This window comes from Colossoma macropomum, unplaced genomic scaffold (genome assembly GCF_904425465.1).
Source record: "Colossoma macropomum unplaced genomic scaffold, Colossoma_macropomum, whole genome shotgun sequence".
NCBI classification, from domain to species: domain Eukaryota; kingdom Metazoa; phylum Chordata; class Actinopteri; order Characiformes; family Serrasalmidae; genus Colossoma; species Colossoma macropomum.
This window is the reverse complement of record NW_023494796.1, coordinates 23,572,987-23,591,593: the sequence shown is the minus strand read 5'-3', so window position 1 is coordinate 23,591,593 and position 18,607 is coordinate 23,572,987. Positions and strand designations below refer to the sequence as shown.

The 18,607-nt window shown below is 38.7% G+C and overlaps 1 protein-coding gene across 3 annotated transcripts in view; it reads left to right on the top strand.

Moving 5' to 3' along the window:
- The window catches only part of LOC118816660 (phospholipid-transporting ATPase ABCA1-like), a 249,179-nt gene that overhangs the window by 107,034 nt on the left and 123,538 nt on the right, over positions 1-18,607 (top strand). For all 3 annotated transcript variants that reach the window (XM_036583170.1, XM_036583169.1, XM_036583168.1), the window contains 4 exons: positions 3,566-3,787; positions 13,025-13,229; positions 16,410-16,526; positions 17,203-17,374. In XM_036583170.1, the coding sequence (XP_036439063.1) occupies positions 3,566-3,787; positions 13,025-13,229; positions 16,410-16,526; positions 17,203-17,374 (716 nt within the window). The remainder of the gene's footprint in view (positions 1-3,565; positions 3,788-13,024; positions 13,230-16,409; positions 16,527-17,202; positions 17,375-18,607) is intronic.

The window sequence follows — 18,607 nt, the reverse complement described above, 5'->3', positions numbered from 1 at the left end:
TATGTTCAGGGTCGAGAATTCACTGCCTCTCGAAAGTTTGGCACACCTTACTTTCTTTTGAAAATGTAACCTTTTCTTACTTTGCACAAGTAAAAAATGAATAATACTTAATACTGAATAATACTAGTTGCAAAAATATTGGCAACTAATAGCCACTAGTTAGCATCATGCTGACTGCATACTTACATCATCACACATCTTTCTCAAACCACATTAGGTTGTTGTAGTAATCTCAAACATTTTGTAGTGTGCATCATGCCCCAAATAAGGAACTTAGGCACGTTTCCTCTAGGGGGAAAATGAACAGCGTTTTCAAAAATCACTGCTAAAACACTCTGTTTTAACCAAAAATGTTCCAAACCTGATGTTTTGTCCTACTTTTTTCCCCAAATGTGGCTGCATCCTCTTATCATGAGGTCATTAAGTAGCCCATTTACAAATATTGCTACATGCATGCTACAAGCAAACACTTCTCTGCACTGAAATGGCATTACATGAGAATTAGTCAATATTTAAATAATACTGTTCTTCAGCTCTATTAAATAATAACTAGTGATGGGGAGCCGACTCCAAAAGAGTCGATTCTTCAACTCCAACACATCTAGGAGTCGGGGTTGTCTCTTAACCAATGACTCAGACTTGAAATGCTTGGAGTCGACCTTATTTACTCTATGTACTCAGGTTATTCATTGTAATTTGTTCAAGGGACAGTTTGATGAAGGCATGTGTATAGCACTAATAGCACTAATACAGTGGACAATGCTGCCTCCTGAGACACTGACTTATAAGACAGCATAGGTAGCAAGGCATTGAGACAGCTGCCTTTAGTTTTGGACACAGCCACAGTTTCTCTTTTTTGTTTATTGCAACTATAATCATGAAGAAAATTCTTTTACCTAGGAGAGTTTAGGTGCAGATGCAGTCTAGAGGCAGACATATTGAAAATGTTTTTCACGCTTACAGTGACAGGTGAGCAGCATTGGCGTTGTTTAAAGCTGGTAATTAAACACACTCGTGCTTGGATAAGACGCCAACCTCAGCCTTGTGAAAAGAGGAACAGAAGATAACATCCAACTGCTCTACATTTAAAACTTAAATCTGGTTAACTGGTTAATAATGGTTCATTTTCAAAGAATTACAACAGCAGTAATGTAGAGTGCATCATTTCCCCAGGCTAGAATATGCTATGGTAAAAGGTGTTCAAACATTAGTCGACCATAATTATTTGAAAAGCTACCTGATATGTGTATTGTAGGTTTACTAGTTTTAATCTACCAATTTCCACCATATTGCTAACATATATAGCTGCTCAAAAATGGGAAAAACTACATTTAAATCTCTGTTATGTTTGTTTGCGATTAGCTCTGGCGCTGTCTTGGTTAAAATTAAGTAGAGTTGAGCCAAAGCAACTAAACCACCAAAATGTGGTGGTTTGCTTGGGTTATTTTGGCGAAGTTGCCAGCCTTATGAGGCCAATTTCAGTGCACAGCAGCGTTTGCTTTGTTGCAACATTCACATTGTGACTCCTTAATAGCCTTGTAATTCAGAGAATCTAGTTATATTTAGGGGCAAAAGTGTACAAAATATATAAATTTTAGAACTTTTTGTTTAACACAGGGTGAAATTTGTGGTGTTTTTCAACAACACCATTGATTTGTCCCATAGAGAAGTCTGCTTGAAGCTGAAGTTCCTGGTATGAGCAGGTGAAAATTAGGCTTCAAGATGGCTTCTAGTGCTGTTTTAGCTATGCTACATACTTTTATCCATTTTTACTGAAAACAGTACGTCAGAGTGTGAGAAACCACATAAGCAAGTCTATTTAATATCACTTAACAGCTGGACTCAATTTGAGGGAAATGTCTATTTTAGGAATGCAGTTTTTATGATGCTAATTGGTTTCCGTTCCTTGTTAGCTTGTTATTAGCCTCATAGCTGCAAAACTCATGGTGGAAACTTCAGATACCACACGTTGACTGAACAGCTACATTTGAGGAACAAAAAGTGTCCAACAAAACAAAACTGTACAAAATTGTTTTCATCTAAACCGTCACATAATTCAGCGAGCTAGCAAGCTAGCATGCTAATTCGTCAAAAACAATTTGAGAAGCCAGCCAAACTTTTGATGGATAGTGCATTTGAAAGCCAACACCTGCTTTAGGATCAGTGGCAGTTCCTCTACACCCAGCTGGCCTTCTGACAGTCCAGCTGTTCTGGGGTCAGTTTCACGTAGAGCTGCCGCAGCAGAGCTCCAGTGTTGTAAGTGGCCAGTGACTCTGTAATGGGGAGGTTAATGAGCTGAAGCAGAGACATGAGCACATGAGAGCTGAGAGCTCACTGATAATGTTCACATGCACACAGGCACAAGCTGTTCACAGCCTCCCCTTCCAGAGTCACAACGCCAAGGTCTTATCTAATCATCTCTAATGAGTCTTTTTAATCAAGACCCCCTCCTCCCTCTTTCCTTCTCTCTCCTTCTCTCTCTGCCTCTCTCTCTCTTTCACTCCCTCTCTTATTTGTTCTCACTCACATTTTCAATCTCTGTTTCTTGCTCTTTCTCTCTCTCTGTCTCTCTCTCTAACTCTGTCTCTCTGCTATCTCTCTTTCTGCCTTTCTTTTTTTCTCTGTCTTTCTCTGTCTTCTTCTTCATCTCTATCTGTCTCTTTTTATTCTCTCTTGTCTTTCTTTCACTCTCTTTGTCTCTCTGTCAGCTTCTTTCTTTCTTTTTTCTTTCTAACTCTGTTTTTATTTCCTTTTGCTTCTGCCTCTCTCGCTCTTTCTGTTTTCTTCCTCTTGCCTCATCTCCCATTACTCAGTCTGTCTTTCATTTTCTGTCCTTTACTATCTCACTCATTCTCTCTCTGTTTCATTACTTCTGTTTCTTTTTGTTTCTCTATCTTTATCTTCCCATCTTTTTAGCTTTCTTTCTCAGTGTGTTTCTTTCTAACTTAGTCTCTCTCTGATTCATTACTTCTATTTCTTTTGGATTCTCTATCTTTCTCTCTTTATCTTCCCATCTTTTTTGGCTTTCTTTGTTTCTTTTTTTGTGCTTTTTATGTGTCCTTCTTTCTGACCTCCACCCTCTCCCACGTGTCTCTCTTCGCTCTGTGTTCAGTAGTGCTTAGTAGTTTTGTGTGTTGTGTTGAGGGTCTTATCAAAGGACTGTGGCCTCAAAACACTCCAGTCTTCATTGGGAGACCCTTGTCCTCTCTGGCAGAGTTATTCTAATTCACTGTGTGTGTGTGTGTGTGTGTGTGTGTGTGTGTGTGTGTGTGTGTGGGGCACCAGATCACAGTTGCACTCAGAGCTGTTCTCGTCTGCCATGTCAGTCGCTTCACTGTTTAACCTTTAACCTCCATCCAACAGGTCTTCTATAACAGTGCAGCGTCAACACATCTGTACACACCTGTATTCGTACATATGTTTATCTCTCTGTTTTTCTATTGTTCTCCATTTCTCCTTTTCTCTTTCTTTTTCTTTCTTTCTTTCTCTTTTTACATCCCTCCCCAACCCCCATCTCTCTCTCTCTATTGTCTCTCTCTCTCTCTCTCCCTCTGTCTCTCTGCAGTACGGAAAGGTACTGAGATACAGTGACCCGTCGGTGATATTTGTCTTTCTGCTGGTCTTCTGTATGGCCACGGTAATGCAGTGCTTCTTCATCAGCGTGTTTTTCTCGCGGGCCAATCTGGCGGCCGCCTGCGGAGGACTCATCTACTTCCTGCTTTACCTGCCGCACGTGCTCTGTTATGCCTGGAGAGACGTCATCACCTTCAGGGCCAAACTCGCCACGGTGAGTGTATGTGTGTATGGAGGAGTTACAGAGTGTATTTGTGATTTTTTTCATACAGATTAATTCATAGTTTTTCAGAGAAGTGCGGTTCAAGTTTCCATAGTGATCTACAACCGCTTTTATTAATGTACTGATTCAGAGGAGAAATGCACCAGATGAGAAACACATTTCTCCATGAAGATCACTTGCCACATTATTTAAAACACATATCTATCTATCTATCTATCTATCTATCTATCTATCTATCTATCTGTCTATCTATCTATCTATCTATCTATACATACAAACATACATCTATCACACAGTTTTATGCAAAAGTTTGACTATCCCTGGTCAAATTACATTTTGTTAAAGTGAAAATAAGTTAACACATCCTCTACAAGTCAAGTCAACAGGAAGCAAAACTCAGAAGTGGAACTTATCCTCCCTTGGTCAACCCTGGATAGAAAAACAGTAATAAACCAAAAGCAATCTGAATAAAAATATGATTCACTTAATATAGAATATTGAATAGAAATGATCCCAACATTTGATAGAAGAGTTTAGATTGGGGGGACAAACTGCAGTCCTAGAGGGCCAGTGTTCAACACAGTTTGGTGGTTTGGTGAATTTAAACCTCCAAATAAACCTGACAGTTAACAGCTGACATAACTCAGGAGAAGGAAAGCAGGCAAATCACTAAACTGTGCTGAACTGCAGTCCTCCAGGACCTGAGTTTGCGACCCCGATTTAGATCGACCAGTGATAACTGATGACTACTGTATAAGGCCTATCAGAGTAACAAATGAGAAAGAGATCTATGAAAACCAGTCACTGTTACTGGCTACTTACTTCTGTTAGAGGCCTATCAGAGTCCACTAAGGTACTGAGGGGCAAGTCTGTTCAGAGCTTTATATGTCAGCTGCAGATTTTTTTATTCAGTGCAGAATGTAACTGGCAGCCTATATAGTGTTGATAAAACTGGACTGATATGATCAAACTTTCTAGTTCTTGTAAGGACTGGCTGCAGCATTCTGGACTAACTGAAGATGTTAAAGCTTTTGCTGGAACATCCAGACAGCATTACAGTAATCCAACCTCATAGTAATAAATCCATAAACTAGCTTTTCCACATCCTGTAGAGACAGTATATTTCTTAACTTGGCAATACTTTAAAGATGAAGGAAAGCAATTGTAGTAATATTGCTTATATGTCCATCTAAGGACAGATCTGTATTGATCATGATGCCAAGGTTTTTCACAGATGTACCTGACCAACTTATAATAAACCGTAAGACAGATAGTTTGTTTCTACTTGTTTTTGGACCGAAAGGAGAATCTCTATTTACTCTGGGTTAAGTAGGAGGAAGTTACTTGACATCCAGTATTTTATGTCTTTTACACAGTCCTTAATCTTATCAAGTTCAAATTTTGTCATCCTGTTTTGTTTATATATACAATTGTGTGTCATCAGCGTAGCCGGGTGTAAACTGATGCCATGTTTATGATAACAGTATTCAGTAGTAACATATATAATGTGAATAATAGAGGCCCTAAAACAGGGCCATGTGGAACACCGTGCTTTAAATTTCTACGTACATGATTCGTCGTTAACATTCACAAGCTGATAGCGATCATTCAGGTCACGATGTGAACCAAGAAAGAGCTATTCCTGTGATTCCTACAAGGTTTTCTAGCCCTCATAGTAGGAAAGCATGGTCTGTCATATCAAAAGATCAAGAAGAACCAGCAAAGATGCAATGCCTTGGTTTGAAATAAAAGATTGTTCACTATTTTCACTAGTGCTGTCTCTGTACTATAATGGGGCCTAAATACAGAATGTTTGTGATTCATATACAAGTCAGAACTTTCTCCAACAGCTGACAGCTCAGAGAGATCAAGGTTAGATTTCTTAATGAGAGGTTTAATTACTGCTAATTTAAGAGTTTTTGGTATGCAGCTAAGGCTAAGAGAAGAGTGTAGTTTTAATAAAAGAGGAATCATAGGAATTAGACCTTGCTTTAAACAGTTTGTCTCACATTGTAAAACCTGATTGGTGAGATACAATGTTTTGTTGTGAGAGCAATGAAGCTTTACTTGCTTATTTAGTTAGTGGGTAACAACGAGAAGTGTGTAATAATATGCAGTAATATGAACTTGCCACACAAATGTTTCTTTTTCTGTCATTTTCATTCAGTTTTCACTAACCCCCCCCGCCCCATTAACCTAAGTTAACATGGAGTCAAGCAAATTAACACTTGAGTCCACCTTTGTGCTCATTTCACTAACTTTGTGTATGATATCAGGGAAGCAGAGGGTGGTTCCTCCAGCCTGCTGGCTCCGGTAATGACCTGCCCCATTATTCTCTACAGTCCTGGTGTTATTCTTTACAGTCCTGAATACTGATTTGGTTACTCTTCAGTTTTGGGGGATATAATAGCGCTAACTCAAGACTGTATAACTCGGCTTAGAATTAACCACATTTTTCTTACTACTTGGCTGGCTTGGATGTACTGCTGAGTGGCAGTACAGAAAGTGGTTATGACTTTCTTTTATAAGGATTTCTTTTCTTTGAATATTTTTGCCTTTTATATATATATATATATATATATATATATATATATATATATATATATATATATATATATATTTGATTGATAAACACATTTTCTCATCAATAATGATTTGTCATAGCTAATTTAAAAATAAGTGAAAACAATACGACAAAAACCATGAAAGGAAATCGAAAAGACATTGTAGAGGCCTCAATTTATTTAAAATGCACTTAATTAATTTGAACATATTCCAGTTAAATTCCTTTTACTGTGTGTACAATTATGCATCATCGTCCTGTACATGCTAAACTCATGCACAGATATGGTTTAGCCTTACAGTAAATAGACATCAGGCCTCATTCACCAATATCTTCCTAAGTTTTGCCTTAAATTGAGAAAGGTCCTAGGAAAAAGTCTACATCAGATTCATGACGTGTTCTTAAGCCACAGAACTGTTCTCATCTTTGTGCTCTTGAGTGTGTGTAGATTCTGTTCTTACCTAAGAAGAAATCCCAAATGAGAAAACATTAGTGAGAGTCAGAATCTTTGTGAAAACTGCATAAGTGGGTTTTAATAGGAAATTTCCCCCTAAAAGGAGTAGGTGGTCATCTTTATTCAGAGTGGAATGACGAATGAAGTTAGACTCAGGCATTTTTTGCCTGTTATGGAAATGCATAGTGCCTGTGAGGGTTAATATGTCAGTGTAACGGCAGAGCAGGAGGGAAATCCGGCAGTGACTTCTGCGTGCGTGGTCAGCCCTGAGGCTATTGTTGAAAATAAAGAGTAATATGAAAGTGTTTCGCCCTTTGAGACAGAGAACAGTAATAAATGGTGTATAGTGGCTTTTCTCTCTCTGCCACTCATTGAAGTGACCTTTATCTCATGTACTGCTTATTCATCCTGTGGAGTGTCCTTTAGAAAGAGAGAGAGAGAGAGAGAGGAAGAGAAGGAGAGAGAGTTTTAATCTTCATCACTGCATGCCTAGAGACAGATAAGACACTCTCTGCGTGCCTGGGTGCGTGTGTGTGTGTGTGTGTGTGTGTGTGTGTGTGTGTGTGTGCGTGTGTGTGTGCGTGTGAGAAGATTTCTATTGTGCTGTATTAAGACTGACACATCCCCCTTGTTATTGCTGTGCAGATTTATCACTCTGTCGTCTAATGATGCAGTGTGTGTTACTGACAATGACCACAGGAAGTGTGTGTGTGTGTGTGTGTGTGTGTGTGTGTGAATGCGAGTGGCTTTTGAGAGAATATCTGTGTTCATTGGTTTAAAATAGCGTAGAGCTGTGTGAGTATGGCCTTGTGCTGCTAACCTTGTGGGGACCACATAACAGTTTTGCTTGAGTAAGAACATTTACCGGGCCTTACTTGTATTATTTTTACCACAATTCATTCATTCATTCATTCATTCATTCATTCATTTATTTATTTGGAAAAACTAAAAGAGCAGAAAAAATATTTGGGAGACTTAGTTTAAGGCTAGGCTTATGTCTAGGTGTAGGTGTAGTATTACTTGGCTGCAGTATTACAAAAATCAATAGAAATCACTGGACATCCTCACAAGCAGTGTAATACATATAGGTACATGTATGTAATATATAGGTATATGTGGAAAATATAATTGTTATATGTAAGTATTTTCATATTGTCGCTACTGAAAAAAAATCATGTATTTCCATTTGAGCACAGCAGCTGTCCTTGTGTGGGAAGTTCATAATGCATGGGCCAATAGAAATACTCCACAATCACTTGGAAGAAAACCTCTTTACATCAATTACCTTTAAAAGTTGTGCTGTACAGTTACTGTTTAGAAAGGTGTACATCTTTGGACATATGTATAATGCATATGAGGCATGTTATTACATATAAGCACTTACATACAGGGGAAATGGGCCAGAATGCGTGCTGTTCAGGGAGTAAAAGCTGAATGGCAGATTTATAAATATAGGCAATTGTTTTCATAGGGGAAAACATACATAGTTGCTTTTACACTGTTTCTAAAGCATGTGCCTGAACTGAAGGGGAAGTAATGATTTCAAACTGAGCTAAGTAGCGTGCTAATGTCAGCCTTTCACTGCATGTTAGATATTTCATACATGAAAACGTAACCAAATGGGCGCAGAACATTTTTGATCCACTGAGTACTTGAAACATATATGAAAAATGTTTGTGTTTGACGTTTTGCCTGAGTTTGGCTGCAACAAAAGTTCTGATAACTTTTAGATGTTTTGTACAATGTTATTTGTTTGACTCTGAGAAAATGACTACACCTCTTTATATATGTGTATATATTTATATATATTGTCAGAAAGAAAATATCCATTTTTGGCATTTTTCAGTAATTTGAAAATACCTGTTGCCTTTTATATTGTATGTAAATTTCATGAAGAATGGACTAAAAGAAATGACCCCAAATTACGCCTGGTTCCATTGACTTACATTAAAAGTAAAATAGGTTTTTTTCTTCTCCTGTAAAGTTATCATTTTCGAGAGTTATCGTTTTCTTCCGACAACAGCGATGTATACCTATCAGGCATAACATTATGACCACCTCCTTGTTTCTGTGCTCACTTTCCATTGCATATTGCTGGAAAACTCCAGCAGCACTGCTGTGTCTGATCCACTCAGACCAGCGCAACACACACTAACACACCACCACCACATCAGTGTCACTGCAGTGCTGAGAATGATCCACCACCCAAATAGTATCTGCTGTGTGAGGGTCCATGGGGGGTCCTGACCACTGAAGAACAGGGTAAAAGGGGGCTAACAAAGTACGCAGAGAAACAGATGGACTACAGTCTGTAATTGTAGAACTACAAAGTGCTCCTATATAGTAAGTGGAACTGATAAAATGGACAATGAGTGTAGAAACAAGGAGGTGGTCATAATGTTATGCCTGATCGGTGTATATATCACTGTTGTGGGAAGAAAACCATCTCGTTTTTGACAATTTCCAGTTTTTGACATAGTTTGAAAATGCCTGTTGCCCTTTACCGTGTGAATAAATTTCATGATGAATGGACTAAACAAAACGGCACAAAATTACTTGGAAAAAAGCCTGGATCCATTGACTTACATTAAAAGGAAAGTATGTTTTTTCCTTCTCCTGTTTTCTATTTTCTTCCGACAACAGCTATATATGTGTGTGTGTGTGTGTGTGTGTGTGTGTGTGTGTGTATACATATATATCTATGCCTATATACACACACACGCACACACATCATTGTGTGTGGCAAAGAATGAGGCGTGACTGTGCGTGTGGTTCTCTGTGTTAATGCTGACTGCTTTATTTCAGTAGATGTCAGTAACTGAGTGAGTCATTGCTCTTCTAAATATGAAAAAAACCTGCCTTTTGTCTGCCGTCAGCTTCAGTTTCAACATGTCTTACAATTACTGTGTGTGTGTGGGAAGAGAACCTTAGATGGAGAGAATATAAGTGAGAGATTTTGTGTTTGTGTGTCAGCTAGGCATGTACCAGTGTATACATTTTTTTGTTATCACGTAACTTTTTAGCACAGTTTATGATATCACAATATTCTTTTAAAAAGCTATGTGTTTAAAACTCAACAGACTACATTTTCAACATAATAAAAATAGTAATACTGTGTAGGTGGTAGGCGGTGGATATAACAGTCATTTCTAAAACTTTATGATTTTACACTCATGTAATCATAGACTTGCATCAACTGCATGTGATATAGCATTACTTACTGTGAACATCTGCTCTTTATAAATGGTGTTTGTTTATCCATCGCTACAGTAATGCTAATTTCTACTAGCTCCTTAATGGTTTTAACCATGTTAAGTTAGAATCAGGCTAATGGATTAAAATAACACACAGCTATTTAAAGCTTTTAACAGACATTCAGGTGACATTTTATCTTTGTATGTTCCAGTTTTACAGACAGTCTTTAAGTAAACATTTCAGCTTAAAGCAGTGGCATAGGCAGAAACACGTTTACGTAGGCCTGTTAAAAAGCAGCTAGATCCAATTTCCAAATGCATTGCAAAGTGATACCATGGGGCTATATCTTATTCCTGATAGCCATGCAGTCATCACCTATTCCAACACTGTTGCTCTGTAGAGATTCAGAACAATTCTAATCAACCAGAATACTGGATTCACATAAACACAACCAACTCTGTAACACCCTTCACAATAAAGCATGTGTCCACTCACCACAGGCATGCCCAATAAAGATGACATAACATCAGACACCTAAGATATACAAAGACAAAGAAAAACAACACAACAAAAAAATTAAATCTGTTTATCGTAGACTAAAGCATATTGCCACGTTGGGCATGGAAAATGTTTATGGTCCATTTTTGTCCCACCTGTGATCACACTGAAATCACTGAAGTAGCAGTAGATGTTTGCTTTGACATTTTCACAAAGCCCATTTCAGCCTTTGCAGTAAAAGAGCATTGTAAGTACCAAATTTGCAGAAACTGACGATGACAACGCTTTTTACATTTGGTTTTGGCTTTGAGTAGAAATCGGCATACTCTATAAGACAGAATCTCACTTCTAGATGTCCCCAGTGAATCTTTTAACCAGAACTGGAGCTTCACATTCATACATTGGCAGGCAGATAACGAACCGAAGGCTTGAGGCAGTGGTGGATAGCGGTTGCTAAACAGTGATTGGAAAAAATGATGTAGACCAGTCTACCGCTGCCGAATGCATGCAGTGGCCAAACTCATTTGTGAATGGACACGTACCGTGACTCTGAATATTACTGGATTAGCTATTTAGCAGTCTGCCGAGCTGATTGTTAAACAAAACCATGTTCTTGTGCAGGGTAAGCTCTCTTTTGGACCTTTTACTTCATGTGCACCGAGTGTGCACCTGCAAACATGCCTGTCTTTGTGTGATCCTATGGGCACGATGTGTTCTTAGCTTTGAAAATGTTGTGGGAGCTCTCCTGTGCTGTGCTGTAGCTGCACGGTTCCTATTGTATACCTGTGTCTCTGATCCGCTCAGAGGAGGAACCGCATTACATGATAATACTGACAGTAAAAGCAACTTGTAAAAGCACAGCTGATCTACATGTCTAAACAGTCTCCAGTGAAGCTTCAGCCTGCAGTGATGGAAATTTAAAGTGTCCACAATAACATTACTGTGTGTGTCTAATATATAGTGCTAGCTTTAGCATTAAAGTAGTGCTGGATGAATGTGTAATAGAGACACGTCAGTGTGACACACATACATGCTTTCTCTCTCCTCTCTTTCCTCTCTCTCTCTCTCTCTCTCTCTCTCTATATATATATATATATATCTGGGGATTTGTACCCATTGTGAAGGGAAAGACACAGCTCTGCTATTGTTTTTGATCATATTCATAAAACTGTATTTCAATGAGGGGAATCATTTACATTTATATTAATGATGCTGTCTCCTTGGAGAGAGAGTGTGTGTGTGTGTGTCTGTGTGTGTGTGTGTGTCTGTGTCTCAGAAGAAGAACACCGCTGGCGTTCCAAACACAATTACACATCTGTCACCTGTGTGTGTGTGTTGCCCTTGGGATCTGCCTTGTCCTGCTGTTTAATTTGATGGACAAGAGGCACATATTGTTTTGGCTGCTGTTTCTCTGTTTATGTGTGTCTGTACAGCCTGTATGACTGAATATATGTGTAGCCTGTACCTTTGTACAGTGTGTGTATGTGTGTGTTAATTTGTTTGCCTCCTTTCACCCTGTTCTTTAATGGTTAGGACCCCCAAAAGACCACCACAGAGCAGGTACTATTTGGGTGGTGGATCATTCTCAGCACTGCAGTGACACTGACATGGTGGTGGTTTTTAAACACTGTGTCCACTCACTGTCCACTCTATTAGACACTCCTACTTTGTTGGTCCACCTTGTAGATATAAAGTCAGAGATCTGTTACTGCACAGTTTGTGTTGGTCATCCTCTAGTCCTTCATCAGTGGTCACAGGACGCTGCCCACAGGACGCTGTAGGCTGGATATTTTTGGTTGGTGGACTATTCTCAGTCCAGCAGTGACACTGAGGTGTTTAAAAACTCCAGCAGCACTTCTGTATCTGATCCACTCAGACCAGCACGACACACACTAACGCACCACCACCACCACCACGTCAGTGTCACTGCAGTGCTGAGAATGATCCACCACCTAAATAATACCTGCTCTGTGGTGGTCCTGTGGGGGTCCTAACCATTGAAGAACAGTAAAAGGAAGCTAACAAAGTAAGCATAAAAACAGATTTACAGTAATTGCAGAACTACAGAGTGCACTTACATGGTAAGTGGAGCTGATAAAATGGAAAAAGAATGTGGATACACAAAGATATCCTTAATCAAGTGGCCATTTGGTGTATCATCAGTGCAGTAATGAGAATTAGGGGAAAAAATACTGTAGCTCCATTTGAGCTACTATATTTCAACATTTTTATCAATGTGATGTGAGAACGTCATCTACTACCAAATCCAACAGAAGGCAAATAAATCAAAGTGTCATTTTCTCTGCCAGACGAGTCACATTTGATGCATGAGATATCATCAACTATTGCATACATATATATATATATATATATATATACATATATATATATATATATATATATATATATATATATATATGTATATAGACTACTGGAGGCAAACTGGATAAATATAGGTATTCGTATATATAGATAGATATACGCTTATGCCTAAAGGAGACGTGTGTGTGTTTTTCAGAGTCTGCTGTCGTGTGTGGCGTTCGGTTACGGCTGCGAGAATTTTGCACGTTATGAGGAGCAGGGTGTGGGCATCCAGTGGAAGAACATCGGGATCAGCTCTCAGGAGGACGACCCCTACAGCTTCATCGTCTCCATTATCATGATGCTGATTGACACTCTGCTCTACTGGATTCTCACCTGGTACATCGAGAATGTGTTTCCAGGTACAGGCATTTACACTTTCAGGATATTTACTCACAGAAAACACACAGACTACAAGAGTAATCCTTCAATTAGTGCTATGTTTGACTTAACTTTCAGCAGTGTTTGAAAGATAGATAGATAGATAGATAGATACATACATAGAACTTTATTGTCATTGCTCAGTACAAGTACAAGGCAACGAAATGCAGTTATGTACCAGAAGTGCAAATAGTATTATTAATTATTAATTAATAGTATTTATTCTAAATCGCACCAATATTCAATCATGCTCCTATAGTATAGAGTTGATCAAATTAAGTACAGAGACCTTAATGCAAACTGTCTGAGCTACTCTTGGGTTATAGAAGTGTGTAATAAAACATTCGTTCATCTAAACGATTCATTTTCATAACAACAAAATGAATAAATATGAGGCACTATGGTACAAGTTCATTTAAAAGTTTACTTTCAATTCTCCATTAAAAGACCCAGAACCTAAATCTGTGAAACTTAGTGAGTTAAAGCTAACCTAGCACAACCAAAAGCTAGCAAGCTAGACCACCTGTCTGTAGCTGCCTGTCACTCGTTCATTCGTTTATCCATACACCAACATTGTTCATCCGTCTGTTACTTCATTCATGCTTCGCTTCATCCGTCCATTTGGCCATCCATCTGTAAGTCTGTTCGTCCATTTCTTACGATGTTACTTTTATGTTTGTTTATTCATGCGTCCATACGTCCGTCCACACATCTGTTTGTCTGTGCCTTTTTTACGTCCATTATGCTGTTTCCTGGGACTTTAAGTTTAGCTGTAGTTCATTAAAATGTGAGATCTTCAAAAACACTGGTTCCAAATAGAAATAGTTCCACCCACCAAACGTCTTCTCTCACAAAACAAAGCAGGAGCTTAAAAATGATTTTGACCGCTTAAATGGCCAGGACCCAGTCACACGCTTCTATCACTACAAAATACCTCCAGTTGTAGTTAAAATGGTTACCATACAGTAAGCTTTAGAATGTAAGCCTGGGATTTTAAGGGGTTAACATGAGGATCCACTCAAAAAGTCAGCACCCAAAACACATCTAAAACAAATTTACCCACTTCAGTTAAATGTAATACATCTGTCTCTCCAAGCCATGTGCCATGAAGGTAGTTCATCTTTTCGTCTGTTCGTTCAACTGGCCATGCCAGAATTCCCAGGATGTACATCCAGCAGTAAAGTGAATAAGAACACTGTTACATAAAAGCTGGGGAATGTTTTTAGTGAGTGGACACAGTTGAGTCTACAACACAACCTATATAGAAATCTTTCCTTATTTCTCCTGCTCACACTATTGCGTTCTGTTCTGCTTCAGTGGCGTTGAAGCCTGGGAGTGTTAGACAGAGGGATGTCGAACATATGGGCTTACTAAAGTATTAGGGCACATCCAGACAGTTCTCAGATAGGTCTAATCAGTGTTTTTCAAGTCGTGTTTTATTTCTTTTTCTTATTTATGCTTTGCTTTAAGGAAATCATTGCCATGCAGAATTGAAAATTTGACCAATCAAGTGATGGGCAACTTTTTCATGGATGTGCAAACCCAAGTAGATAACTGTCATGCAGTGTACATTAATAAATGTAAACAAAGTGAAACTAGCTCTGTCTAAAAAATCTAATTTACATGGTTTTTCACTCACCACAGATGTCAATCAGCCAAGACATGTTAACTTGTTTAAAAATTGTGTAAATTCGCATGGGTAGAGTTTATTTACACATTAAAGCTAAAACTGAAATCGTATCTTCCGCGTAACATTGCATCTCGTACTGTTCTGCCTTTACGTTGGAGCACATAGGCATGTCATAAAATGTTACTCTGCAGGTAAGTAGCTTTAACACAGTATGACCAGCACACCATTCATTAAAGTTATCATGCAAAATCTCCATGTATGTGGTGATCATCCACTTAGCTTCTCCATCTTCGTCACACTACGGTGCATCTGTGTTGTGAATTCCCTTATTGCCCCGTCTTTGGTCGTCTTGTGTGGAATGATATCAGTTTAGTAAGAATTAAGACCTGGGTACGGTTTGAGCTGTGGTTTATTTACAGAAACGGTTTGGCTGACTATTGACTTCCATTGTTTGTTAGCACCATTAGCTTAGCAGCACTAGCTATAAACTAAAGAAGCAAAACTTGGACACCAGCAGTGTCTTGGCTGATTGACTACATTTGGGGTAAAATGAAAAGCACATAAATTTGATTTTTGGGCTAACTATAGCTTTAAAATATCAAATTTTGGCAATGATGCTTGTTAAGAGCACTTTCAGATTGTGAGTTAAAATATCTTACATTTTTAGGCATCTAAAGGTCACCCTTCTGCCATGGAAGCCATGTACTCCCCTGACACTTCTCATAGTAATCAGATAAACAGATTGTTGTCCTCTTTAAAATCTTTGGTGTAGTAGTTTTACTCTGGACAGCATAATTTGGTAAAGAAAATGTGTAAATTGGCCATATATAAGCCTGTGGTCAAAAAATATTTTTAAGTAATTGTGGGAAAATATAAAGTAGTTTTGGTGAATGTAAGACTTGGTATTGCTTCATTACTGACGCAGAGTGACAACATCTGGGAAGGAGACCAGCCTAAAATAGTTTTAATAAAGAAATTCTGGCAAACTTTACCTATCACCCCAAAATGTCACTAATGAGCACCAAAAAAAGTTTAGCACCACCATTACCCAACATAAAAAAAAAACGTTTTTCTTTTCTGTGTTTTTTTCCTTTGAAATTCTACCCAGTGCACAGAAAAGTTCCCCTAATTGAGAACTCGCCTGCAAATCGTTGAAGTGACAGAAAAATCTGCAAAACTCTCTTTTCTAACTTTGCTGAGAAGAATTTGAAGCAAAACTTGCATAATTTGGGGTTTTTGTAGCAATGGGCTGTCATCTGTCATTATAAGTAACACCAGAATGATAAAGACTAAAAAGCTAAAACTGGGAAGGAAAGAGTTTGAATTGAGCAGTCAGCCTTTTCACACAGCAGGCAAAGATGCAGATCATGCTGGTTTGGCTGGTACGGGAGGTTTTTCTGCTGGTAAAATGCTTGAAAGATGTTTATAATGAGGGAAAAAAGAAAGAAGGAAAAAAAAAATTATAAATTCAGTCTGGATATTTCCTAGAGTGGACACTGATGATACTGATGCTCCCTGTTTTCTCCCCCAGGACAGTATGGGATACCCAAGCCATGGTATTTTCCTTTCACCTCCTCATACTGGTGTGGGACTCCGGTGGGCTCCTACAACGAGCCGGAACCTCTAGATGCACTGGAGGACCAAAACGGTACACACAGACACATACACAGTACTGTGCAGAAAGCATCTACACAGCCAGTTATCTTGGCAGTAGATGTGTTCTAGCATGTAAAAGCATTATATATCATTAAAGTAAATGCATATAAACATAAATACAGTAAAAATAACATTTTTTAAGAAGTAGTTAATATCTTGTGAACAAAGTTTGGTCTCGTCAGTCCCGCCAGCTTTTGCATGGATTTGTTCAATTCCATCACCGACACGCTTACTATAGAAACATAAGCATGATGTAGCATTGATTAACCAAGCCAGGTATTGAATGATACCTACAAATGATACCAGGCTGCCACGGGGAGAGGTTTGGAAATGGTTAAACAAACACACTGATATACTTAGAAGCTTAAATATGTAAGTGATTAGCTTTCTTACCAGATAAATGACTTTATAAATCTAATTGTCATAGTTCATAGCTATGTAAAACTTTTTCAGAGTACTGTCTATTCCTGTATATTCCTCACGATAAATCCTTTAATTAGAGAGACGATAATAATGGGTTTTGTAAATTGTTCCCTCCTGTACTATTTATTTTCGGGGTTTTTTTATTGGGTTTTTCTTTTTTTCACTTTTATTCCACATTTTAGTTTAGTCCAGAACAAATACAGACACAGATTGCATTGTTTGAGTTCACTGTGTATGTGCTGCAGGTTATCTGGAGAAGGCCTCTGCTGGACTGAAGCCTGGTGTGTCTATAAGAAATCTGGTGAAGGTGTACAAAACTGGAAAAAAACTGGCTGTGGATAAGCTCAGTCTGGACTTCTATCAGGACCAAATTACTTCATTCTTAGGACACAACGGAGCTGGAAAGACTACCACCATGTGAGTTATGGCACCCCGAGACAGGCTGAATTAAGCTGTGTAATGAGCTTCATATAAAATTTCCAGTCCCACTTTATTTTGAATGATCCTCTGTAGATGATCTACAGGCACTCAGATCATTAACAAACTCTCTGCTGATTCTCAGTAGCCATTTTAGTCCTTGTCAGTTCCCACCTGCTAGCTTGGTCTTCCCTCTTCACTACCAAGTCGGGAGGGTGAGAGCTAGCACATGTTTCCTCCAGGTCATCTTTTCTAACATCATTAGACAGTTCAACACACTAGGAGGAGAACAGTAACTGCCAATTCTGCTGCGTCAGCTAACTTGCGTCTAGCAGAGCTAGTATGGACTGTGATGATAGAAATAGAGGTCTTCAGGGTCTTGAGATGCACAACTGTCTAAGCGTCATCAGGTGATCACTTGTTTGCTTCCTTATGATGCCACAGCCACCCATGGCTGAGAGCCCATTAGAGCATAAACCTGTCAGTGTACTTCAAAAGACAAAGGAACTAAATGAAATTGAAGTACCGTTTAGATCACTGTCATGAAAGCACTTAAAAAGAACTGGATGTTTGTCTTCCTACTATGTGGCATGGACCAGATGCAGTCAGGGGAGGTCAGAAGACATACAAAGTGGTGATTAGGACTTCTGTTTAGCAACAGGCACACTCTTCACCATTTTTCCTGTCGTTATGGCTGGAAAAGACATCGATTTGCTACAAAATGTCATTTTCATTTAAAGTGTACTGGCAGCCTAATTGGCCTCACTCTGTCTGAATGGCAGATATTATTAGCGGGTGTAACAGAATTGGCAGTTAGTGTTCTCCTCCAAGCGTGTTGCGCTGTCAAATGACATTAAGTTAGTGTCAGTTTGAAAAGATGTGGTAGCACTTCACGTGTCTCCATTAGCCTTAACCTTTCCAATTTGGTAGCCTTGTGTAAAAGGGGGAACCCTAGCTAATGGGTGGAAATTGGACACAATTCAACATCGGTCCTGTCAGATGGATGACTAAAAATCCTTTACAAATGCTGAGATGGCCTTGAAAATTAGGATTACATTCTGTCCTGAGTTTAAGATTAGTGTATAGATTAGGTAATGAAAAGAGTCAAGATATGATTAATGGTAATTAGGCATTCTAGTGTATTGTCAAGTTAAGCACCTGCAAAGGATCTACAGTCGATCATCATTTAATGTTACCTAACTTCTTTCTCTCCCTCTACTCTTCAGAAGATGC